The sequence below is a fragment of the Hyperolius riggenbachi genome, chromosome 1 (genome assembly GCF_040937935.1).
Source record: "Hyperolius riggenbachi isolate aHypRig1 chromosome 1, aHypRig1.pri, whole genome shotgun sequence".
NCBI classification, from domain to species: Eukaryota; Metazoa; Chordata; class Amphibia; order Anura; family Hyperoliidae; genus Hyperolius; species Hyperolius riggenbachi.
In genome coordinates, this window is record NC_090646.1 from 225001672 (window position 1) to 225029111 (window position 27440).

At 43.4% G+C, this 27440-nt stretch overlaps 1 protein-coding gene across 1 annotated transcript in view; it reads right to left on the reverse strand.

Annotated features, from left to right (window-relative positions):
- ELOVL6 (ELOVL fatty acid elongase 6) overlaps positions 1–27440 on the reverse strand; it is a 126654-nt gene that overhangs the window by 35703 nt on the left and 63511 nt on the right. The window contains exon 2 of the mRNA XM_068281491.1: positions 3195–3326. Coding sequence (XP_068137592.1) covers positions 3195–3326 — 132 coding nt within the window. The remainder of the gene's footprint in view (positions 1–3194; positions 3327–27440) is intronic.

Below are 27440 nucleotides of genomic sequence, written 5' to 3' on the forward strand. Positions count from 1 at the left end.
GCGTCTTTTTGCCACTTTAAACTACCTGCTTAACCCTCCATTTCCTCCCTCTCTGCCACAGATTTAGCCACCCACTTCACCAACAAAATTGTCTCCATCCATCAGGAAATATCCAATCTTCAATCTTCACCTCCCACCCCCTCCCAACCAGCTCCTCCTCCACCCTATTCTCCCCTCACATCCTTCACTCCTACTACCACCGAGGAAGTCAACCACCTACCGCAGACCTCCCGTACCACTACTTCCCCCCCTTGACCCCATCCCTTCTGATTTACTTCAGCCTCACTTCACAGAATTGGCCCCAGTTCTCACTACCCTGTTTAACATCTCCCTATCCACAGGCACATTCCCCTCAGACTTCAAGCAGGCCACTGTACTACCCCTGCTCAAGAAACCCTCCCTCAACCCCTCGCTACCCTCCAACTACCGCCCTATCTCCCTCCTCCCCTTTGCCTCAAAACTCCTTGAGCGTCTGGTTCACAAACGCCTGACCCAGTACCTCAATGCCAACTCACTGCTAGACCCACTGCAATCTGGATTTCGGCCTGCCCACTCAACCAAAACTGCTTTCACCAAAGTGGTCAATGACCTTGCCTTACCTAAAGCTGAAGGTAAATACTCCGTTCTCCTCCTCCTTGACCTTTCAGCAGCTTTTGACACAGTAGATCATCCCCTACTCCTTCAGTCCCTCCAGTCCATGGGCATTCACGATCTCACCCTGACCTGGCTTTTATCCTACCTCTCCAACCGCTCCTTCACGACCGCCTTCAATGAGTCCTCGTCCACCCCCAACCACCTCTCAGTGGGAGTCCCCCAAGGCTCGGTCCTTGGCCCCCTACTGTTCACCCTATACACATCCTCCATTGGCAAGGTTATCTCCTCCATTGGTTTTAACTATCATCTGTATGCAGATGACACCCAGATCTACCTCCACACCCCTGGCATATCCACCACTACCATGGACAAGGTCTCCTCCTGCGGCTGCCTATCAGCCATCTCCTCCTGGATGTCCGCTAGGTTCCTGAAACTAAATCTAGACAAAATGGAATTTATGATCTTCCCACCCCGGCCATCCATGAACCTCCCAGATGTGCATGTCACTGTTAACCACACTACCATTCGCCCTACCTCTCAAGCCCGCTGTCTGGGTGTCACCCAGGACTCCGCACTCTCCTTCACTCCCCACATCCAAAACCTCACAAAGTCCTGCAACTTCCACCTTCGTAACATCTGTAAGATTCGCCCTTTCCTGACCTCTGCCACCACCAAACTCCTCATCCATGCCCTCATAATTTCCCGCCTTGACTACTACAATGCCCTTCTGACTGGTCTCCCTATGACCCGAATAGCCCCACTGCAGTCCATCATGAATGCGGCAGCCAGAATTATCCACTGCTCCCGTCGCTCCACCACAGCAGATCCCCTCCTTGAATCCCTCCACTGGCTTCCTATCCAGTCCAGAATCAGATTCAAGATACTGTGTCTGACCTACAAATCTGTCCACAAAACCCATCCAACCTACATTTTCGATCTTACTCAGAGATACACACCAAGCCGCTCACTCCGCTCTTCCAATGAACTTCGCCTGACCACTACCCGCATCACCCAGTCCCATGCACGCCTTCAGGACTTCTCAAGAGCTTCTCCAACACTATGGAACTCCCTACCTCCACCCATTAGGGCAGCCCCCTCCTTCAACATCTTCAAGAAGGCCCTCAAAACTCACCTTTTCACTCTGGCCTACTACCCCCCACAAGTGCTCTAAACCCATAGCTGAACTCTGGTCCCCTACCTTTCGTGTCCTTACCTCTCCCTCTAGATTGTAAGCCTTTGGGCAGGGTCCTCCTCCTTTTGTGTCCTACCTGATCATGCACCTCCATTACTGTGAACCCATGCTATGCATCTGAGTGAACCTAACGTGCCTAATCTCCATGCTCCCATCCAGTGACTGACTAAGCATTACCTTGTACTCATACTGTGCTGCATGTTCTGGTCTTTTTTGTATTCCTGTATTGTCATTTTGCTGTATGTCACCCCTAAATATTGTCTGTAACCAAAACTAATGTCCAGTGCTGTATAATATGTTGGCGCTTTATAAATGCAATAAATAAATAAATAAACGACTTTTTCTACTTACATAGCAGATGCATTGTGCTGTCCACGTTTGGTTTCAGTGAATTTTATATAGTAAATAAAGAGAATTCTGCTCCTAGCATTTGCCATCTTGCTTCCCTCTGACTGAAGCCAATCGTGATGTCATTTCCTCCCTTACTTTTTTTCCCCCTGCTACAAACTGCACTGTCATAGCTAGCTTGCTTTGTAAACACATGAAAACAGCCAGCATAGATCAGGTTTCAGCTTCACCCCGAACTGTCCTCAGCCAATCAGTGAGGAGCAGGAATGTGGAAGGGTGATGACAAGCTTCCTTCTTGTCGGCGATGGCAAGGCTGACTGTGAGATAAGATTTATTACAGCAGAAACGTTTCTGAGTAGAGTGGAGTGCTTGCAATGCAGGGTAAGGCTGCAGACTGCATGATAGACACAGAGCAGTAGTAAATAGTTAAATGGGCAAATGGTATTTTTATTTTGTGGCTGACAGTCCCTCTATGAGGGAGAGACTAGAGCCAGGTGTCACAAAATAGCCTAACTTTAGTGGATGGAGGGGAAGGTGGCATCAGGAAAGGAGATTAGCTGTTAATTGGGGGAGGTAGAAGGGACTAATAGGTTTAGGGCTGGTGACAGGAAGGAAGATGTTAAAATGGAGTGAAGGAGGAGAAGTGTTACTGACTGGTGTTGGGGGGTAATATAAGGAAAATGAGGTTAGTACTGGGCAGGGGTGAAGAGGGCGGCTAGTAATAGGCATCATAGGAAACCTGTGAAAAATGAGGCAATTGCCAAAAAGAACCCTGCATAATGGAACTGCCCAATATTAACTGTACCCCTGGAAACAACCACTTCATCAGTTCTGTTAATTCAGTGTGTAATCCCCTGAAATACTAGTGGTCCATCCATGCTGTTCTCAATTTATGGACTTTCAAGTATTACAGGGATGAATCACCGCTGTCTTAGCACAATCTGTTCTATACCGGATTTCTTCCCTAATGTAAAGGTTTGTACAAAGGTGAACCTTAATGCAGCTATTATAACATGTAAACACCTCATAACCGCAATAAATGGTCCTGTGACATCCCTACCTGAACACAGCGAGGCTGAGAGACCACACAACAAGAGGTTTCCTCAGCTCAAACTTCTCTCGTTGCTTCATTAGTTTCCGACCACCAAATATAAAGGCAGCATACATCGCAGAAAATAGAAAGGACTTCTTCCTGAAAGAAGAAGAAGAAGAAAGAAACAAATCATATTTTACTTTTCATTTAATGCTCAATTTAAAATAAATCAACCTACAAATGTTTTATGGAGGGTAACGGTTTTGCATCCATTCTGCCGTACATGGAAGCCGAAGTTGCAAATTATATAGGAAATATTGGCATCTCATCCATAACTATTCTGTAGCATGGTTCAACACTGAAAGCATGATAATGCACATACCAACAATGGGGTCAATTCATAAAAGGCTGTGCGGTAAAAAAATCTGTTCGAAAAATACAGCATTCAATATTTTAGACTTTTGTGTGCTAATTCATAAACATTTTCACAGCTGCGATAGAAATGCAGTGTTTTACCGAACTAAACTGTCGGTAACATGAGAAGAGTAGCTGGCTGAGTTGATACATTTCTCCGTGCAGAGACAGTATTACAATAAAAGAGGCATCCGAAATTCAATTTAGATGTGCATATCAGGGCTTCTCCTTGCCCTGAATCTTCCCTGAATCTGTATGACCTGGTGCACACCAAAACCCGCTAGCAGATCCGCAAAATGCTAGCAGATTTTGAAACGCTTTTTCTTATTTTTCTGTAGCGTTTCAGCTAGCACTTTGCGGTTTTGTGAAGCGTTTTTGGTGTAGTAGATTTCATGTATTGTTACAGTAAAGCTGTTACTGAACAGCTACTGTAACAAAAAACGCTGGGCAAACCGCTCTGGAGTGCCGTTTTTCAGAGTGGTTTGCGTTTTTCCTATACTTAACATTTAGGCAGAAAACGTCTCCCGCTCTGGTGTGCACCAGCCCATTGAAATACATTACCCAAGCGTATCCGCAGCCGCAAGCGGATCACAAACCGCAGCAGAACCGCTCTGGTGTGCACTAGGCCTATATTAGTATTTCTAAACAATCTATTTAATTGCCACATGCCAGGCTTTGTGATGTTCAACTCCAGCAAATACACATCTGAAAAACAGGTACCCAAGAGGTTAAAAACACAGCCTAGGGTATTCAGGGGAAGCCTTGTTTGTTCCGATCGCTCTGCTGCTGGCTTGGGGGAGATCTCACTGCTTCTGCTGAGTCTCCATTAACATCACACAGTCCCTCTCTCATGTTGCTCTCAGTCCCTCTTCAAAGCAGGCGGTATGTTCCGTGCCATTACCGCCTGCTCTAATCTTTATAAATTGACATTTACTGCCATGTGTTGAGGTAATTACCGCAAAAGTCAGTAATTTACCTCACTGGTTGGGAATTTCAGCTTTTTATGCGGTAACAGCTTTTATGAATTGACATTTTCCTAAGTGCTCGGTAAAGTCAGCTGTTTTCAGCATTATAGCATGCGGTAATGTTTTATGAATCGAGGACAAAGTAGGCAGTCTGACAAATATTTGATATAAAATGTAACAATTCATCAAAATGTCGCTGTAAAGTGTAAATGATGGCTGTGTAGGGGTAGAATGGGGAAAATCACACATTACTAGGCTGACTGCACAGTGTTAGTGCAGACTGTCTGGATAACATGAGAAAGCATCACAGTGCGGTTGGGAAGAACGACCCAAATGTCAAGATGTAAAGCTGAATCCTCTTTGCTAAATATTTGCAGTGTCAGTTTCTTGGCAGTCCTCCGTATGCAGCTGATTATGCACTTGGCACTAATACTAAGCCAAGTGAAGTGCCAATAGTACTGTTTGTTGAAATGATAACAGCTGCACTACCGCTTCATTAATAAAAGTGCAACTGGAGATATCAAAACTGACAACAGTGAGCAGAGGTGACTAAAACCTCGGGAATGGCGGGTCACTCTTAGGTCAAAATACACTAGGGTTGCCTTACGATACTGACAGAACGATGATAATGAGACAAATCTGTAGACTGTTAAAATATAGTCGTTTTTCAGAGACAAAAAATAAATCTTAGGGCCCATTCACACTAGAAACGCTTTTCTGAGCGTTTTGCAATTGATTAGCAGTTTTTAAAATCGCTCCCATTCACTTTCATTAAAATCACAGAAAAATCGCAGCAATTTTTGTGTATACGTTCGCGAAATCGCAGCGATTTTTACCACAATTTTACTGAAAGTGAATGTGAAGGATCATAAAAAACGCTAATCAATCGCAAAACGATCAGAAAAGTGCTTGTGGTGTGAATGGGCCCTAAAAGCCTACACACACACACACACACACACACACACACACTAAAAGCCTACCTACACACAAAGTTTGCCTCAATGAAAAAAACTGAATTTATTTGCAAATACCGGTATTTAGCTTTGTGCAAGCAAAAACAAACTGTCAGGCCTGGAACCCACTAGGAGTGCTTTTCTGAGCGCTTTGTGATTTGAAAAGCTCTTGCTAATGTAATGCTATGGGTGTGATCCCACTTGAGTGATGTGATTTTATGAACACCCCCCATAGCATTGCATTAGCAAGAGCTTTATTCAAATCACTAGCGCTTAGAAAATACTGCTAGTGGGTTTGAGCCCTTACAGTGCATCACTTCTGCTCATGAATATGCAAATTATTTGTGTATGTCCCAGAAAACCGATATGATCAATGAGATATATTTTTTCTGAGGTGATGCAAATCTGGTTGTAAACTGCATGCAGACAAACTGAGCCACTCAAAAGTGGCCAAACTCCATGTGATTGGTCCACTTTCAATCTGCATACAAACTTCACAAAATTTGCAATTCATGGATTGCCTCTAGTGGCAAGCTTGGTAAATAGGTCATTAAGTAGTTTTGAACATCAAGGATTGGCTTTCCATGTAGTCCTCCACAACAGGGCGACAGGTATTAGGCTTATTGTAGACAAATAGAAGTTCAAAATGACTCTTAACGGCAATGAGAGTAGTCCTCCATGAAAGGCTTAAAGTGAATGGGAACCGCATTTAAAAAAAAAATGAAGCAAATACTTACCTAAGGAGAGGGAAGGCTCTGGGTCGTATAGAGCCTTCTGTCTCCTCTCTCGGTGCCCTCTATCCTGTGCTGGTTCCCCCCCCGTTTCAATCCCCCACCGAAAGGGTATTTGGAAGTCTTCGGGAGCCGTGTCCTCCCGAAGACGTGCGGCTCCATACTGCACACACGTGAGCGTGCAAGAGAGCGTGCTTGCGCAGGTGCAGTACAGGGCCACCCTTCTTCAGGAGCACTCGGGCTCCCTGAAGACTTCTGAAGCCTCCTTCGGCCGGGTAAAGCAGTATTTGACTAAATTAGTCAAATACTGCTACCGGGCGAGCCAGCACCGGAACGAGGGGACCAGGAGAGGAGCGGGAAGGCTCTATAGGACCCAGAGCCTTCCCTCTCCTTGGGTAAGTATCTGTCATTTTTTTTAAATGTAGTTCCCATTCACTTTAAAGGACCACTATCACAAAAAACGTAATATTTAAAGTACATGTAAAACATATATAAATAAGAAGAACATTTCTCTCAAAGTAAAAATGTGCTATAAATTACTTTTCTCATAAGTTGCTGTGATTTACAGTAGGTAGTAGAAATCGGAGAGAACATACAGGTTTTGGACCAGCTCATCATAGGGGGTTCTCAGGGTTTTCTTTATTTTGAAAAGCACTTAGTGAATGGCAATTGCTCCGTCCAACTGCCCAAAAATAGTGCAGAGAGCAGGAAGGCTGGCCAGCCTCTTTGTATAAATCTTTTTCAGGGAGTGTCTTGCCCCATGAGAAGATGAGCTGGTCCAAAACCAGTCAGTTCTGTCAGATTTGTACTATCTACTGTAAGCGACAGCATCATAGGAGAAAAGTAATTTATTGCTTATTTTACTCCAGATAAAATGTACTTCTTATTTGTATGTTTTTACTTGTAAATTTAAATTTTACACTTTTTTGCGATGGTGGTCCTTCAATACCACCCTGTCATGTGGGACAAATTAAAATATCTCTGTCACTTAATGCACCACCGACTTCTACAGCTGTAAAAACTCAAGGACCACACTTGTCAGCACAAAAAAACAAACAAACAAACCAGTTTTTCGGCATGCAATTTGTAAACACCTTATGCACGCTTGTCTGCATTTAAAAATGTGCGTTATTCCACAGTATATCATTGTGAATGTGAAGACACACATAAAGTGCAATATTATGATGTAAGATGAACGTAGTTTTTTACATATGGGAAAAAAAAAAGTTTTAAATTTCTCATTAACTAACATTGGTTTCCAGTAATGTGATTTTGCATGAGTTTGTGACAATGCAGATCGCAAGCGCTTGCGTTCTGTACACACAGCCACCTGCGTTGCCTAATGTGAACAAGGCCTTACTGGAACGGGTGGCGATCTACCTTCTCCAGGCGTCCCCACAACCATGACTACAATGCTGTCTTTCATCACGTGACCAATGGCAAGTTTTGTGAAGAGACGGTTCTCGAGTCAGAGATTATTACTGTAGGAGGTCGATAAGTCTATGGAGACTGGAGAGGGGAGTTACTTCTCTCCTCCTCTTGTGCCACTCTGCATGAGGAGGAGGGGGGCTACCTATACTGGGGGCTCACTTTGGATTCCTATACTAGGGCATGCTACCTAATACTGGGACCCCTCTGGTGACCTAAACTGGGGGCCACCTATACTTATGGAGGCTACTTCTGGCACCCTATACTGGGTGCCCCTCTGCCAACAAATTACTCAGAGGTACCCAATACTAGGAGCTCCTTTAGCTACCCATCCTAGCCTCTGGCTATCTATCAGGACTGTGGAGTAGGTACAAAAGTCATCCAACTCCGACTCCTCAGTTTATGAAACCACACTCTCTGAGTCCAGGTACCCAAAATGGTGTCGACTCTTTAGACTAATACTTACCAGGGCTGTGGATTTGGTACAAAAAATCATCTGACTCCCGAATCCAATTTCTCAGTTTATGAAACCTTCGGATCCACAGCCCTGCTATCTACACTGAGAGTTTCTTCCAATACTGGGGGGGGGGGGGGGGGGGGCTTTAGATAGCCCCCTACTCATACAAGGGAGCCAGCTATACTGGGGATTACCTAATACTAAGGCCCCTTTGACTACTCACACCGTGGGCTATATAATGCTGGGAGGCACCTCTAGCTGCCTAAAAAACATTGTGTTGTGGAGTGGGCACAAAAATCATCCAACTCTGACTCCTCAGCTTATGAAACCACCAACTCTGAATCCTGGTACCCAAAATTGCTCTGACTCCTCGACTCCGTCCGACACAGTGTGTGTTGGTTTGTGAGATAGGGGGTTGTCAAACAAAAAAGCCTTATAATGTGGGGGGAGCACCAAACAAAGTTTTGCTGTGGGGCAGGGCCGGGCCGAGGCATAGGCTGGAGAGGCTCCAGCCTCAGGGCGCAGTGTAGGAGGGGGCGCAGAATTCATTCAGCTGTCATTCCTAATTGTGTTTGAAGCAGAAAGAAATAAGAAAAGGGGATATATGGCAGTGACTGCAAGCCAGATAACTAGATATTAAGGTGTTGGGGAGGTTGTGGGCCCTGTGGCGCCTCTTAGTCTAATAGCAATCAGTGTGTGATGGCTGGGGTGGCAGGGATGAAGGGGCGCATTTTGATGTCTCAGCCTTGGGTGCTGGAGAACCTTGTCCCGGCTCTGCTGTGGGGCCCCATAATTTTTAGCTGTGCCCCTGCTTGCATATGAAAAATGAAAAGGCTGAAAAATACTTGGGGTGTGGTGGGTTGTAGATGAACTAATAAGACTCAGTAAAAGGGGTTTTTGAATGCATATTTGAATTTTTAGCATCAACTTTTTTTGGGTGAATGTCAATGATTTAAACCCCCCCCCCCCCCCCAATCATTGAAACAGTGGTACATGAGTAGGGGTTTGTCCTAATACAACAGCACAACAGTCCAGATGAAACAATGAGCCCACCACTGCTCTCTACTACCAAACCATATTATACTTATTCAGCTCAGTTAGGCCCGGTTCACATTAGCGGTTGTTTGCCAAACGGACCGGATGACCTGACCGGATCCGGACCGGATCCGGATCGGAACCGTACGGTTCTGATCCGGATCCGATCCGGATCCGGTCAGGTTGCATCAGGTGGTAATCAGGATGCGATCCGGATCCGTTTGGCAAAGTAACGTAAAAAAAAAAAAAAAAAAAATGTTGGGGTCTGGGAGGTCAGCAGAAGGGGGACCTGTGGAATCAGGCCCTCTGCTGTTTAGCACTCACCTCCACCTCCGACATGCTGCCAACATCCTGCCAACACCTCCAGCTCGTGCTGCTCCACTCCGAAATGCTTGCCCATGTGTCCCCAGCCAATATCGCCGCAACAATCCGCATAGGAAGTGGGGTAGAACATCCGGATTTCTCAGCCAGTGTGTTGTGCGGCCTCCGGTTCCCATTTGTTTGTATTGGCCGGATGGTGCAGTCCGGCTCCGCCCCGGATACGGCTGCCGGAGGGGCCGGATGAAAAAATAGCGCATGTTGGAACGGAGGCCGGAGTCCGGATCCGGCCCGGATCCGGTCCGGCTCCGGTTCTGCAGAACGGACCCATGTGAACGGACGCATAGGCTTTAATTGCTATGCCGTGCGTCCGTTCCGTCCGTTCTGCAGGCGGTGCGGCTCCGGCACGGCGATTCCGGAGGGCCACCGCAAGTGTGAACCGGGCCTTACTGGTTTTAAACACTCTAGCCACTAATCAATCACCAGCACTGTCACTGAACAATATGCTGGGCCCAGACGTTTGAACACCGGTACTAGGGAGCTGTAGTGCCTTCCAAGGACAAGGCGCTGTCTATAGGTTACACTTAAAGAGACAATGAAGTGGAAAAAAAATTATTATATGATTTGTATGTGTAGTACAGCTAAGAAATAAAACATTAGGATCAGAGACATAAGTCTAATAGTTTCCAGTACAGGAAGAGTTAAGAAACTCCAGTTGTTATCTCTATGCAAAAAAGCCATTAAGCTCTACGACTTTCAAAGTCGTGGAGAGGGCTGTTTTCTGACTTTTATTATCTCAGCTGTCAGTGAAGAATTTTCTTTTTCTCTGCCAGGGGACTGGTCAATAGTTCACAAGACTGCTCTAAAAAATCATTTAGAATGCTGAGTAGGTTGTAAACTGCAGCTATTAAAGAATGATGCAATGTTATAAAACACATATAACTGAAAATAAAAATATGAGAATATTTTCTTTGCTACTACCGTAATCTTCTAGTAATTATCCGTACTACACAACCAATTCATTATATCATATTTTTTTTTTTTCGCTTCAGTGTCTTTTTAACTGACACCAAACATTTTAGCGAGCATTTACTTGTGCCACATGAACGGATTCTTCTACTATGTGCATTCATACATTGAGAGCATTTATTTCCACTAGCAGCACACATGCACTATTACATGAGCATAGCCATTCAGAAAGACTGGAGAGAGAACTCAGGCTTGATCAACTGCTAAAATAAATGGCCATTCTTGGAAAGCATTTCATCAAAACAGCTTTCCAGTAACAGAAAAGTACAACTGCCAGAAGGAAACCTCTGCTGGAGAATCAATCTCTTCCATTTACATGCTGAGATGAGCAGCGTAATGCATTCAAGAAGCACAGAGTGGGAATTAGCAGCAACAAAGATTACCTCTCTGATCCGAGCTCCTAGAAAGCTAGATTTTTTTTCCCTTCAGTTCAATGCCTTTAATCTTCAAAAATAAGGGATTAAAGTGTTCATGGACACGAGTGACATTTCCAACTACAGCTAGTAAAAGCGGAGATTACTGATCATTACAAATCTGCAGAAATTCCACTGGCACAAATAATTGTAACATAGGCATGGCCTATTCTGAACCCATTAGGAGACACTTTCTATATCTCAAGCGCTATTATACATGGTGATTGAATAAAATGGCACTTATATATCACACTACCGGCATTATAGAATGGTAGACTGTACATCACACTATAGGTAGTGCCACCTTTATTCCCTTTTAAATAATACCAATAGCCCGACTGTCAATCTTGTTCCAAGTGTGAAACTTGAGTGGTAAAAAATCATGCCCATTCTCAGCATTTAGATTTTGTGGTGGGAATGGACAGGGGAGACAGACTGGCAGGGGCCAGTGTCAGACAGGTAACTTTGTCCCTTTCATGCTTCCCCATGCCACTCTGAATAGGTCTGAAGGCACCTCCAATGATGAAAGAAGGTTGTAGGCTTTATTCAGCTGCATAGCCTCATGTCCATTACTGAAGGCATGGCAAGAACAGGTAGATTCAGCATGGTGGTTTGAGCTTTAATATGCAGTTCTAACAAGCAATAGTAGCAGTACAGTATTGTACCTTGTACTGATGGCTAACAAGGTACAATACTGATACTACTATTGCTTGTTAGAACTGCATATTAGAGATGTTTTGTGACACTGTATATCAGCAGATGAATGTTGAAATGGACTGGTTTTCAACATGAAAATGCTGATGATTAAGGCAAAAAGGCAAAACCAAGATGCTAAAAGACGAGCAGATTAGGGTTAGGAAAGGAAGTGATTGGGTGAGGAAGGTGGAAATGTAGTCATTAAGGTGGGCTACCAGAAAGGGGATTTTCCTGAAGTATAAACATGCAAGAAAAAAAAAATAGTAAAAAAATTGGGATTTTATGTACAATATTGCAACCAAAAGATTTTCTTAAAATGCAGCTGGAGCACATTTCAGAATCCAATGGCCACGTCTTCATACATTCATTAATAACAATAGGTTTTACCTCATACCAGTGCAATGGAACCAGAGACTGGTAGTCAAAAAGTTACAGAATACAATGGCCTTATGGGACAACTACAATCACCAATCCAGTGTGCTGTGACAAAACAAACGTCACTGTCACAGGAGCCCTAGTGGTCAGACCGCAAATTGCCTTCCAATCGGTTTCAGCACACAGATCATGCAAGCTTTGCGCAGAAACAGACAGAAATTTGTGCAGCAGCCCGACCAGAAGGGAGCCTGTGAGGTACGGTAATTACAACTTTACACACTATTTCAGGGTATCTGACACCACCACTGGTATGGGCCAATGGACCCGACTGACTGGTCCTGCGAATAAAAACGGTTAAACACACTCTATTCTGTCTAGATATCAACAATAGTAGCATCTCTTCAGAAGTCGGAGTTCAGTTCCTGTGTATGCTGAATAATAGGGTAGCGGAACAGTGAATGACTTTGGTAATGTCTTTTTTCACGGCAATATAAATAATTAATAAATACAGACAATTATTAAAATCAAAAATTATTGAAACATTAATAGCCAGTATGAAAAATAAAAGAAAGGGAGAAAAAATACTTAGTTCCTGGAAAAATGTCCTTTAGTGGGAAGAATCAAAGTTCCTTGGTAAAGTCCTTTGTTTCAGCTCAATTTAAAATCCAAGCAAAATGGAAAATGTCCTTTGTTTCAGTTCAGACAAGATGGCCGATGAAGATGGCCGCTAGCCATGTGTCCTCTGGCTAGCACCAGACAGCTCTCATACAGATGGAATGTGGAGGACAGAGAGTAGTCCCTCGCAACCACTTTTGAACAATGCCCATCTTTGGGTGGAGCCTCAAATACAGCCCAGGGGTTGGACAGGGGCGGTGAGCTCCCTGGAGGGGTGCTCTATGCCCACCAAATATGAAATCTGTCATATCTCGGCTTCCGCTTTCCGCACACACATGACCATCACATATTCATATTTCTCAGACTAGGCCAGTTCATATGATACCAAACTTGGGCATATTTGCATGCCCGGTTAAAAAACAGTGGAATTCCCCGAGTTCTGGTTATGCCAGTGGTCCCAATTTATTATCAAAATACTCACAAGATCCGGACCAGCAGAATGATATAACTTTCACATAACTCACCTGGACGGTATTGCTTAAACATGCTCAAAATCCTAAACTCCATGCTTTCTTATTCTGTCTATATGGCTCCGGCCAGTCTGCGGGGAAAGCAGTGCTTTGAATAGAGTCACCATTTGGTGAGCCCATTGACATCTATCTGAGGAAATAAAAAGTAAACTCTAGCCTCCTGAACACAAGGGTTTGTTCCTGCTCATTAGCATATCAAAAGAGCCATCCTGCAGTTAAGCTGATGCTATCTCTCTGCTTAGAAAAGACTGCAGATGCTCCTACACAATCAATCCAGATATAGCACGTTACAGGCAATCGGTGCAATAAACCGATTGCGTTTGCGTTCTCGTTTCTCACGGCTGTTCCGTGACAGTCACGTTTTGCCACTGATGTGTGTAGCAGATGCCGCTCAGTCAGTGTTACAGCATCATGTTTGCACACAAAAAAAGATCATGAATGATCATTCTGGACAACCATTCTTGGTTTGTCGCTTTGTGCTAAATGATAGGAATACATTGCATTGGGGGCAGTCTCAAATCTGTGAGGGCCATTACAGCAGATATTAGGCCTTCACTTACTACACTGTATAGGTGTGCAAGTACTCAGGCATGCATAAGTGTCTCCCATCTAGCAGCCCCAAAACAGGGCTTCAAAGTTCCTTTTTTGTAGCTTCCTACAATAGTGCTGTACGCTCATATTTTGTAGTAACTTAATTGTTTTAGATGATGAAACTTTACATTTAAACTTTAAATTTTACATTTGCTTTCCCAGATTAATTGAGTTCATAAAGCAAATGAAAGAAAAAAAAGTACCAGTATCATTACATCTCTACTGGGTTTCCATCCAATACTACATAATTCATGAGTTTCTTATCTCTTACATTAACATTGCCTGCAACAAGCTCTTGTTAATATCTTAGGCCAGATCTCTAGCTGAAGTCATTCAGTGTCTTATTGGGTTGGCTGTACTCCATCTTTCTATACTGCATTATGTGCCTGGAATATATTTTATATGTTTTTGTTACCAGAAAAGAAGTCTTCCTATTTTGCCCAGATGCATTCATACCTTGGTAGATATCTATTCAACATTTCATAATGTATTACCGTTTACTCAAACTTCTAGTAATATTTTTTATTTAAAGTAAGCATGTCACTTTTACAAATACTACAGAACAGATCTACAGTATAGAGGCGATAAAATTAACCACAGAGTACTTTTTCAGTATAGCCCTTTCCGCCATGTATATTTAAACCTCCTGAACCTTAGCTAGCACAGCAAGTCCAAGTTTTGCTCCAGGCTGGAGCTTGCATTTACAGTGCCTTGCAAAAGTATTCGGCCCCCTTGAAGTTTTCCACATTTTGTCACATTACTGCCACAAACATGAATTTTATTGGAATTCCACGTGAAAGACCAATACAAAGTGGTGTACACGTGAGAAGTGGAACAACAATCATACACGATTCCAAACATTTTTTACAAATCAATAATGTGCGTAATTATTCAGCTTCCTGAGTCAATACTTTGTAGAACCACATTTTGCTGCAATTACAGCTGCCAGTCTTTTGGGGTATGTCTCTACCAGCTTTGCACATCTAGAGACTTAAATCCTTGCCCATTCTTCTTTGCAAAACAGCTCCAGCTCAGTCAGATTAGATGGACAGCGTTTGTGAACAGCAGTTTTCAGATCTTGCCCCAGATTTTCGATTGGATTTAGATCTGGACTTTGACTGGGCCATTCTAACACATGGATATGTTTTGTTTTAAACCATTCCATTATTGCCCTGGCTTTATGTTTAGGGTCGCTGTCCTGCTGGAAGATGAACCTCCGCCCCAGTCTCAAGTCTTTTGCAGACTCCAAGAGGTTTTCTTCCAAGATTGCCCTGTATTTAGCTCCATCCATCTTCCCATCAACTATGACCAGCTTCCCTGTCCCTGCTGAAGAGAAGCACCCCAAGAGCATAATGCTGTCACCACCATATTTGACAGGGGGGATGGTGTGTTCAGAGTGATGTGCAGTGTTAGTTTTCCACCACACATAGCGTTTTGCATTTTGGCCAAAAAGTTCAGTTTTGGTCTCATCTGACCAGAGCACCTTCTTCCACATGTTTGCTGTGTCCCCCACATGGCTTGTGGCAAACTGCAAACGGGACTTATTATGCTTTTCTGTTAACAATGGCTTTCTTCTTGAAACTCTTCCATAAAGGCCAACTTTGTACAGTGCATGACTAATAGTTGTCCTATGGACAGAGTCTCCCACCTCAGCTGTAGATCTCTGCAGCTCGTCCAGAGTCACCATGGGCCTCTTGACTGCATTTCTGATCGGCGCTCTCCTTGTTCGGCCTGTGAGTTTAGGTGGACGGCCTTCTCTTGGTAGGTTTACAGTTGTGCCATACTCCTTCCATTTCTGAATGATCACTTGAACAGTGCTCCGTGGGATGTTCAAGGCTTTGAAAATCTTTTTGTAGCCTGCTTTAAATTTCTCAATAACTTTATCCCTGACCTGTCCTGTGTGTTCTTTGGACTTTATGGTGTTGTTGCTCCCAATATTATCTTAGACAACCTCTGAGGTCGTCACAGAGCAGCTGTATTTGTACTGACATTAGATTACACACAGGTGCACTCTATTTAGCCATTAGCACTCATCAGGCAATGTCTTTGGCAACTGACTGCACTCAGACCAAAGGGGGCTGAATAATTATGCACACCCCACTTTGCAGTTATTTATCTGTAAAAAATGTTTCGAATCATGTATGATTTTCGTTCCACTTCTCATGTGTACACCACTTTGTACTGGTCTTTCATGTGGAATTCCAATAAAATTGATGCATGTTTGTGACAAAATGTGGAAAACTTCAAGGGGGTGAATACTTTTGCAAGTCACTGTATCCATGTGCCCAAACATTCTAGTACTTTGCTGGAGCATCCCACTCACTTTTTCTGAGCGGCGACTTGTACATTACACAGCTCCAATTCAAAAAGTTTTAACTCTTGGCACATTATTTTATAAAAACTGAGAATTGTCAATACAGCACATCTATTAGAACAGAAGGTCCCCTTTGATCAATGCTTTTTTTTTTTTTTAAGTCATATTTTATTAGGATTTTTGATCAATGTTTAATCCCTTTCCAGGCTGTGGAGTTGGTACAAAAATCATCAGACTCTGACTCCTCAGTTTATGAAACCACCAACTTCGACTCCAGGTACCCAAAATTCCTCTGATGCCAACTCCTAAGTCTAATCCCCCGCATCGCCAGGAGAGTCCTGCACAGGCGTAGTACAAGATTTCGAGTACTGCGCCTGCGCAGGACAATCCTGGCGATGAGAGAACGCGCACGGCCAGGGCCGCGGAGGTGCAGTACACATCGACTGGCCAGTCAGGGTAAAACGACACTGCGCTGCGGCGGGGGCAGGAGCATCTTTCCAGGACAGCGCAGGCACAGGACGTCTGCAGGGGGCTGGTAGAAGCCCCGGTAAGTGAAACTCGTTTTTGTCCAATCAATTTAGATTTACTTTAAGCCTCAAGCAGGCAGTGAGTTAGAATAATGTGATCTGTTATAACACACAGGTGTGAACAGCCCCATAGAACTGTATGGGCACTAGGGTGACATGCAGAATTATTCTGCAACGCAATGGATGTAGTGTGAAAGTGCCCTAAAACAAACACACACCTCAGCAATAGCCATCATATTTGCTTGATTTACCCCAGCAGTGATTTATTTTTTATTTAATTTTATTGAGAGAAACAAATGCAGAATGCATTCAACTGTAGAAACATCAACATTTTTTGAACAGTCAAAGACTATGGAAGTAAGAATTAGCAATAAACAGTATGCACAACAAAAACAAAGGAAATGGCCTTAGTACAACAGGATGAACTGAGATACTATTAATAAGACTGAAAACCAGAGTGGGGAAACCCCCATATCACTTCATGTATTGTAGGGTATCAGCTTAGAACTCAAAAGCAAACAAAAAGATTGATTGAATCAGGGCTGTGGCTGTGTGGGGTGTTTGAGAGCCCGGAAAACCACAGGCCCTACATCTGGAGTGTCGTAACAGAAGAATTGGACAGCGAGTGTGTCACCTTCTCCATAGACCATGAACAAGCTTACAGATCAGATGTTTCTGACAAAAAAGTCAAGCTTTTCCACATTATTGTTTGAGGTGTGTGATTCAAACACTACTGCAGCAAAGATCAGCAGGACTGCCAGGCAACCAGTATAGTTTAAAAGGAAACATATGTCAGCTTCAGGTTCTCTTTAAAAGAAAGAAAAAAATATATAATCTCAATCCCACATGTTCTGTTTGTTATATGTTAGAAAATAAAAGGTTAACTTTGAAATCTGAAATGCTTCGAATTAATTTCAGCAGACTAGCTTATAGGAACTGTCAAGTAAGCAATACCAGGGTTATCTGCTGTGCATTTTCCTGTAGGGTGTTTCTCTTGCAAAAATAGAATGCACTGCCAAAAGAATGGTATATAAAAATTCCACACGCAGTGCTATTTATGCTCTAGAGAATTCAATGGAGTGAAGATGAAGATTCAGAAAGCCTATACTTCCAGCATGTGTCACACCCACACGGTTTCCTTTTGGTAGGGAAAAACTCCTTTTGGATGGTTGGCTCTGTATATATAAAATTGAGACGTGTGTGCAGCACAACGATGAAACCGGCTACCGTGGTAATTTAAAGCAAACTTGTGTCTTAATAGACAAAAAAAAGTTAGATACTTACTTTGGTAGATGGAAGCCTCTGGATCCTCCATTACCCCTCTGCTGCCGGCAGGGATCCTCTTCATCCTTGCCGCCACGCTCCTGGCTGTGAATTAATATACAGAGGGGGGCATGGCTGCACAAACCTATTCGACAAGCCCTTGTTGAATAGGATCAGGGGATCCCAGAGCTGGAATGGTGAGCTTGAGGCCGGATTCGCACCAGCAACCTGCATTTTGGTTTCGGTTCTCCCCCCCCCCCTTTTCTCTTCACCAACAGGACTCTCTGTTGGTGGGGTCTGATCTCTCCCCCAGTGTTTGTTTTTTATAAATATTTATGTGTGTATTTTTTTTTATAAAAATATGTATTTTTTTTGTAATTTGTATACTCCCCCCTCCCTCCCCCCACCAGCCAATCCCCATGATCAGCTGTCATAGGCTTCAGCTCCACTCCGCCTACCAAGAAGGAGATGCAGCCTGCACGCGATCTCCTGCAAAACCGTGACACGGTCGGCTAGCAGTTACAGAGACTGTGCAAAAAAAAAATATGTAAAAAAATGCCCCTGGTGGGTACTTGCCTCGGGACAGGAAAGCCTCTGGATCCTAATGAGGTCTCGCTCTGGCCCTTCGAATGCACAGCTGACAATTTGTCAGGCTGTGCAAGATTTACCTTCCCTGGCTCCAGCGGGGGCACTGTGGAGGCTCTCGGCTCGGAAATAGCCAATCCCAGTCGGGTCCGTTCTACTGCACAGGCACAGGAGACTTGCGCTTGCACAGTAGAGTGGACCTGACTGGGATCAGCTATTTCTGTCTATTTCTGAGAGCCTCTACTATGCCTGCGCTGGAGCCGGGAAGGTAAATATTGAAATCCCCGCCGTTCGGAGCGGCATTGCAAGAACACTGTGGGACGGATGAGGACGCGGGAATCCTCAATAGGATGTAGAGGCTTTCCCCTCCTGAGGTGAGTACCCCACAAAGGCATATTTTTTATGTACAGATTCTCTTTAAAATAGGCTTTTGAGATACCTGTGGCATACTTCTGGCAGCAAGCCAAAATGTATGTGAGGAATTCCAGCGCGGAGCAGTGCTTTTCAGTGCTCCTAGATTTGGGCGCAGCCAGCGCCGCCATAGACTGTAATGGGAATCAGTCTATAGCAGCGCTCAGTGAGTAACGTTGGCTCCGTCAGAAGACGGAGCCGAAGTTGCTTAAAAAACACAATTCGGCCTCCAGCAATCGCTGGAAGCCGAATTATTTCATTCCCCCACTATCCATGGCGGCCTGGAGGGGGAATAGTAATTAAAACGGCCCGGACTTGTACAGAAGCAGGATCAGCCATATACTGCTGTATCCTACGCCCAAGTCTACCGGCGCCGATTTCAAATGTACTCTCTCCAGCGCTCACTTCTGTGATCAAAAAACGAATTTTACGGAAGTATACTGAAAAAGTACGTTTCGGCGCATGCGTACAACAAACATTTTATAAAATGTTCGTTGCCATTAACTTACAGGACTTCCTTTTTTCCCGCAGGGTAACGCTAAAGCAATGAAAGTCAGTGGGACATTTCGGATTGGATGCTGACTTTCTTTGCTTTAGTGTTAGCCTGTGGTAAAAAAAAGGGTAACACACACAGTGAAAATGTCCCAGTGTGAAAGGGGCCTAAAGGGGACGGAGTAAGCCTGTGTATTAACCAGTGGCTTTCCTCTATGAGAGGAAATGAGAGGTAGCTCATTTTTTTATTTTTAAAAATCACAGCTGTGCTTTAAAGAGTCTGAAGCGAGAATAGATCTCGCTTCAGACCTCATATATAGCAGGGGCACGTGTGCCCCTGCTAAAACGCCGCTATCCCGCGGCTTAACGGGGGTCCCTGTCCCCCCAAACCCCCTCCGTAATGCGGGGGAGTGCTTCCTGGTTGGGGCAGGGCTAACCGCCGCAGCCCTGCCCCACGCGCGTCTGTCAGCGCGTATCTCCGCCTCTCCCCCGCCCCTCTCAGTCTTCCTTCACTGAGAGGGGCGGGGGAGAGGCGGCGATGCGCGTCTGATAGACGCGCTGGGAGGCAGGGCTGCAGCCGTTAGCCCTTGACTCCAGGAAGAGACAACCAGCGACCATTTTCCGACCAAGGTTTGCGGGGGTGGGTTGGGGGTGAAGGGACCCCCGTTTAGCCGCGGGATAGCGGCGTTTTAGCAGGGGCACACGTGCCCCTGCTATATATGAGAGCTGAAGCGAGATTTAGTCTCGCTTCAGTGTCTCTTTAAAGAGGAACTCCAGTGAAAATAATGTAATAAAAAAGTGCTTCAATTTTACAATAATTATGTATAAATGATTTAGTCAGTGTTTGCTCATTGTAAAATCTTTCCTCTCCCCGATTTACATTCTGACATTACATGGTGACATTTTTACTGTGGGCAGGTTATGTAGCTGCTCCTAGCTGTTTTGGTTGTTACAGACAGCTGTAAACCGCTAATTCCTGTCTGTGAACCTTGTTACATTGTAACAAACTGCCAAAAGTACCGCGGTCCCAGAGCTTCTTGTGGGAGGGGGTTTCAGCACAAAATCAGTCATACAGTGCCCCCTGATGGTCTGTTTGTGAAAAGCAATATATTTCTCATGTAAAAGGGGGTATCACTATCATCTACTGCTTGGGATAAAGTTTAATTCTTGGTTGGAGTTTCTCTTTAAGGGTGTATTTACACTCGGGAGCCATGCAGTGATTTCCACAGTGTTTTGAAATGCTGGCAATCGCTAGTGCTTTGAAAAGTACTAATGTATGGTATTAGCAGTCACCTCACTGCAGCGATCATCAGCCATGTGCAGAAATCGTAAACCTGCTTATTAGGAATGATCACAATTCAAATGTTAAAAAATTCACAATCACGCAAAAATCGTGTTAGTGTTCAGTGGGAAAAAAAAAAGAAAAAACACACACTCTGCAAAGCGCTAGTGATTGTGAACCCCCAGTGCGAATGGAGTTTATCTGCGATTATCTAGACTAGAAAAATCTAGTCTCCACAGTAATGTAATAAATAAAAGTATAAACACTACACTGTTGCATAAAATAAATGTCAAGCCTCCTAAAAAAGATGTCTATTTCACCTTTTCAATTAATTACCGAATACTGAATAGGTGGTGCCCCCCCCCCCCCCCCCCCAAAAAAAAAAGGTCAAGAAGGTCCTACCTTCTAAAAGTAGACTTTGAACAATGATGTATTCAAAGAAATAGAATTATGCACTCCAGCGAAGTCAACTTCTAGTAGGTAGGACCTTCTCGATCTTATTTAGAGAGATAAGCATATGTTACTTCTTGCCTAGTCACCCCTGCTGTGACAAAGTTGAAGGAACAACCTCTACTATATTAATTATTTATAAAAAAAAAATGGTGTAGGAGGGTGGGGGGGGGGAGGGGCACATCCTATTTGTTTTTCTGCTTCATGTTTTAACCCCTGCAGGGATGTAGCTTTGGATTCCCGAGGATACACCTATTTTGGATTTGCGACCACCCTCAAATCATCGAGTGGGGACGGTACTTCCCCACATGTGCATTATAGCGGTTGCCTCGTAGCAACCCAGCCTTGTGAGTATATCTTTTACCATCTATTAATTCCACTCCCCCTGATGATACTACACCAGATTGGGATCCCGATGTTCTTCTGTTTTCTTCCCAAGTAATGAATCTTCAAATAATTAGTACTTCAGCCTTCAGTCGTGTTTCACTTCATGCATCCGAGCAATTTTCACCTACCATTCATTCACCTATAACTTTATCACAATGAATTTATCTATATCTTGTTTTTTCCACCACCAGGCTTTCTTTGGGTGGTACATTTTGCTAAGAGCTACTTTACTGTAAATGCATTTTAGCAGTAAGAATAAGAAAAAAAAAAAAAACGGAAAAAATTCATTTCTCAGTTTTCGGCCATTATAGTTTTAAAATGATACATGCCTCCATAATTAAAACCCAAGTATTGTATTTGCCTAATCGTCTCGGGTATTACACCATTTAAATTATGTCCCTATCACAATGTATGGCGACAATATTTTATTTGGAAATAAAAGTGCATTTTTTCCGTTTTGCATCCATCACTATTTACAACCTTATAATAAAAAATAAAAAAATAGAAATATTTCATCTTTACATCGATATTTAAAAAATTTAGACCCATAGGTAAATATTAACTTTTTTATTTTATTGTAATTTTTTTTTTTTATTAAACATTTTATTTGGGTATTTTTGGGAGGGTAGGATGTAAATAGATTATAATAAATTATAATAAAAATGTTTTACATGTAGATGTAGTTTTACTATTTGGCCACAAGATGGCAACCGTGAGTTTGTTTACATTACGTCACTCTAAGCGTAACATGTACGCTTAGGAGGGACATAGGGGGGGGACGTAAGAGACAGAAAGAGTGAGGCTTCAGAGAGAAGCTGTCGCTTTTTCTGCTGGGGAAAGGGATCAATGATTGGGCACCATGTCCCGATTCATTGATCCCTGGGCTAACGAACCGCGTCCCGGGAGCATGCGTGCACACGCGCGATCGGCCGCGGATAGCACACATGGCCTTTTGGACGTAGCCTCTACGGCCAGAAGGCTTAAATGGTTAAGGAAAGCACAGCATTCTACTGCTCACAGTGTCACACAGAGTGACTTCTCCTGTGTCAACCCAAGCTTTTCTTCTGCTTATCTAATAGCCAGTTCACAGGGGCAACTGCCGGTGGCTTGTTGTGCCAATGTCAAATGCTTTTCTGCTTTCCCGTGGATACATGGTCACGTCTTGAGGACGAGTGCCTAGTGGGATACTGAACCGCAAATGCAGCCAGCCATATAAGCTACGGATTATTTGATCAACCACTGCCTTTGTGCTATCAATGGCAATCAATGGTAAATGCACTGAGATGAACATGCCTATTCACCTCAATGCGGGAAGCAGTGGAACCCAGCAGTAAACGATGGGGAAGGATGCCAGCAGCCATCTGAACCAAGCCTTAGAATAAAGAACAGCTTTTTCTCAGCATTCAGTGGGCACAGCAAAGTCACCTGATAAGGCTCCAGGGAGAAAGCGAAGTTAAGGCTCAAATAATTTCAGGCACTTTTGTTTTGTTTTTTAAACAGGAGTCATTTCTCAGTACAATACACACTAGCCTTATCCGGCATAACTCATTCAGTGTTGTCGCTGGATAAATGAGTTTCTGGTACAATGTCTCAGTATTACAATTCACAATCAAAAGTGTATATTATGGAAAGCAAATCGTCACTTTAGTGGTCAAGGTCACAACCACAACATATCATAATGCCTGTAAAACAGTTTTAAAATCTCTATGTTCCCTGGTCCATTGGTTGGATCGGATGTTTAATATTTGTTGCAAAAATGTTGCCACTAACAAACTCTTCAGCAGGAGGATGTGGGACACGGTTATCCACAAGCAACAAAGCGTTACTAAATTGCTTTTCTTTATACATTTTCTTTCACACCAGGGACAAACAAACAATTAAACCACTTAGTAGAAATTGCTGAGTACGTCCAACTATAACACTGTGTATGATTAATCCACAGCAAGGTTACACATGCCTTTAAATTATCTTGGTTTAGCAAATTTGACACACACACATACATGCCTTGTGATTTCCTGATGCATTTGTAAACGGTCATCTCTGATTGGAAGCTTTTATGTCAACAGATCAATATGCCATCCCTGAAGCGAACAGCTAAGAACAATTATGAAAGTGCTGTTGACACACAGTGAACCCGAGGTTATATTGATTGCCAGACTGGTTATGCCCTGATGAAGGGAGCTACATGTCCCGAAACATTTGCCTACAACAATCAACACACATTTATTTGGGAAGTGCTAGCTCTTGTGTTGAAAACCTCAAGGTTGCTATGGGTGACTGCAGTTTCTAAAACTATAAAGCGTTCCAAATATGGATGTTGGTGGAGAAAGCTGCAGTGATTCAGCAAACATGGACTGCATTTTATAAAAATGTGTCTGCTAAAAGATTGCAACCCAAATCTGAGTCACAGCAGAAGTCCGAAAGGCTAGGAAACTAGTGGGCAACTGCAGTCATGTGCACTCACCTGCTGTGAGAATGTTTAAAGTAGGCCATCTTGAATGAATAAAAGATAAGCTCTTGCTGTGGCTATGGGCATACTCTGCAATGGCAAAAACTGTAATTAACAAACCTCACTACTGCAATTCTAAGCTCACGGCAAGATTTTTTTTAATAAATACAGGACTGCATGAATAAAAGGAAGTTTAACTCAGTGGTTGAGTGCATACAACTGCAATGGTACAGACATGACTTTCCTAACCTCTCGGAAGCCCTCATCATAGTCCAGTATGAGGGTTGCAAACTTATTTAATCTAAAATAATATATATAAAAAAAGTTTCAATATGAAAGATTCACATTCCTACCACCGTATTATACTGTAAATGGGGTCCTCAGTGTAAAAAGAAAAAAAGGTTAACATATAGAGAAATTGCCTACACAGTGGTGATATTTTTCAATAAAATGACAGATGAATGATTGTCACAGAAAATTGCACTGTAGGTGATGTCAGGGCCATGGTCCTGACATCACACTGTGGGAGGGGTTTCACCACAATATAAGCCATACAGTAATAACCCCCCCTCCCCCCCGCCGGATGAGCGATTCCATAAAAAGTAAAGATTTCTCATGGGAAAGGGAGCATCAGCTACTGACTGGAATAAAGTTCAATCCTGGGTTACGGTTCCCCTTTAAGAAAAGCAAAGGTACATAGCTTTAGGGGAGAACATACAAATACCTTTTACAAAATAAAAAGGTTGTCACCTTGTTAGTATTTTTTACCAGTGTGACCGTGAGGCAGCTTACCAATAATAACTTGAAAAATATAGTAAGGATAGTATTTTTTCCCAGGAAGAAAAAAAATGGAAAAAAAAAAAATACAATAACTCCAGCTGGAGAGAAATATCTGCCATCCTGGTATTTTTGCTCACTTCATTAAAAGCTAGGTCATGTATCAGCCTTATTACAATAGCCATGACTACATCCCAGCACAAGGACGCCTTTTGGCTGCAGACATAACCCAGCAGCCCATTATGTAGTGTGGAGCCATGCTATCTGATAACAACAAGGTCAGCAAGCATTTTCTTTCTGGGAAGGAAAAAAAAAAGAAAGTCTGCTTTGTAGGAGTAATTGCTGTCATCAATAAAAAGCTCATTTTATTACGACTATATGGTCTGTATTGCTTGTAAACACTGGAAAGAATCTCACACTTCCATAGTCATGTACAGCAAATTAGCCTTGTCAGTTTAAATGTCAAGATGCTGCAGACGAAATCGGATTCCACATTGAGAGCTATTATGCATGCAGCCCACTGTTAACCAAACAAATGACTATGCAGCAATGATGTTGCTGCTCTCGCAACTGCACGGAATTCTTCCCTCACTAAAAAAAAACAAACTTCTGGCTGTTAGGGCCATTTTCCACTAGCAAAGTTTTGCTTATCATATAATTAAGGCTCATACACACAGACTATAGTCTTTGGAAAATGAAAGATCACAGACCAATCTTACCACCCTTCATGTAGTATGAGAGCCATACTCTACACAGTCTTTAAAAATGTTACCATAATCATTGGAACTATCATTTAAGCGATTATTGTCGTTTGCACAATTTTAAAGATGGATCATTTGTCATTGCTGATCCCCAATCCATCTTTACATGGCTACCTAGCTTATGAGTGCTCATATACACAGGCATCGGTACAACCAGTAATCTGAATTAGAGCTGAGCAGAAAACATTTCCAAACTAACTTTTGCTACAAAATTTCCAGATTTGATATTTTGAGACTATTCACCAATTGCCAGAGAAATGTGTCTTCTTGCAATGTAAAGACTGAAAAGTATTCCCCATTTTGCAGGCCTGTGGAGTCGGTACAAAATTTATCAGACTCCAACTCCACTCCTCAGGTTATGAAACCACCAACTTAGACTCCAAGTGCCCAAATTTTTTTTTTGCTATTTTAGCAAGTTACAAAGCAGCCCAGTTTATGAGTATTAGTAGATTTAGGTGACTTTCCCACTGCACCTGTTGCAATTACCGGTGTATTGTAAGGCCTGGAACCCACTGAAATCAGCAAACGCGAAACGCAACTGCTAGCGTTTTGTCTGAGCTGAAACTGGATTGCAGTGTGTTTGTGATACGCTTATTACAAGAATCCTTTTGGTGAGCAGGGAATTAAAGGGGGGAGTGTGACCCCTATCCTGCATGCAGTGGTAGTTCAATCCTGCACAGTGTGTTTGTAACACAAAGGTGTACTGTACTTGGAAGATTAGCCGTTATGTGGTTGATTCTGTTTCCCTAGGGATACGTATTCACTGGCTTAAAGGGACACTTAAGTCAAACAAAAAAAATGAGTTTTACTCACCTGGGGCTTCCAATAGCCCGCTGCAGCTGTCCGGTGCCCTCGCCGTCTCCCTCCGATCCTCCTGGCCCCGCCGGCAGCCACTTCCTGTTTCGGTGACAGGAGCTGACAGGCTGGGGACGCGAGTGATTCTTCGCGTTCCTGGCCACAATAGCGCCATCTATGCTGCTATAGCATATATCATATACCAAATAGCAGCATAGAGGGTGCTAATGTGTCTGGGAACGCGAAGAATCACTTGCGTCCCCAGCCTGTCAGCTCCTGTCACCGAAACAGGAAGTGGCTGCTGGCGGGGCCAGGAGGATCGGAGGGAGACGGCGAGGGCACCGGACAGCTGCAGGGGGCTATTGGAAGCCCTAGGTGAGTAAAACTCATTTTTTTTGTTTGACTTAAGTGTCCCTTTTAACTGCAAGATCTACCAGACGCGCTACTGCATCTAACCTAAGCCTTATGAATCATGACTGTGGCTGTCAGACTCCTGCAACGCATTGTGGGACTTGTAGTTCCTTAACAGCTGGAGAGCCAAGTTTGCAGATCACTGTTCTAGTGGTATAGAGGAGGTCTAGAGGTGGCAGAGGACAGCCAAAAATTCTTTCTGTTAAACTGATAACTCTGAACTTTATGCTGGTCTCTGGCAGTTGCTCCTGCACACCACACGATAATGGCAGAGCAGAGGGTAGCTTCGATGGTGGCCGTGTAGAAGCTGAACAGCAGTTCCCGTGGCATACTGAATTTTTTCAATTGGCCTAGGAAAAAATAGTCTCTGCTGAGCCTTCTAGAACTTTAGAGGTGTTCTGCCCCCACCTTAGGTCATTAGTTAGGGTTGTTCTGAGAAACCTAACACTAGGTACCCAGGAACGAGAGAAACCTAACAACTATTAAAGAAACAGTTCTTCTGTAAACCCCACATACCTATAGAGCTTTTAGCCAGCAACAATAGAAAGCTTTTTTAGAAGTCTCTCATCACAGCCTGAGTGAAAGAAAATGATTTATTTATCAGCTGTTTGTAACAGTTTATGTCGGTGTCAGGCTAGAGCTATACCATGTAGATACTAGGTTCCACTTCTCTGTCACTATTCACAGAGGAATGATTTACTGTTTGTTTCTGCTCTGCTTACACACATGCACTGCTTTTTAACAGAACATATGAGAACAGCTGAGGTATTAGTCAGCTATAATAATACAATACAATACAATAACATTTGTAAAGCGCTT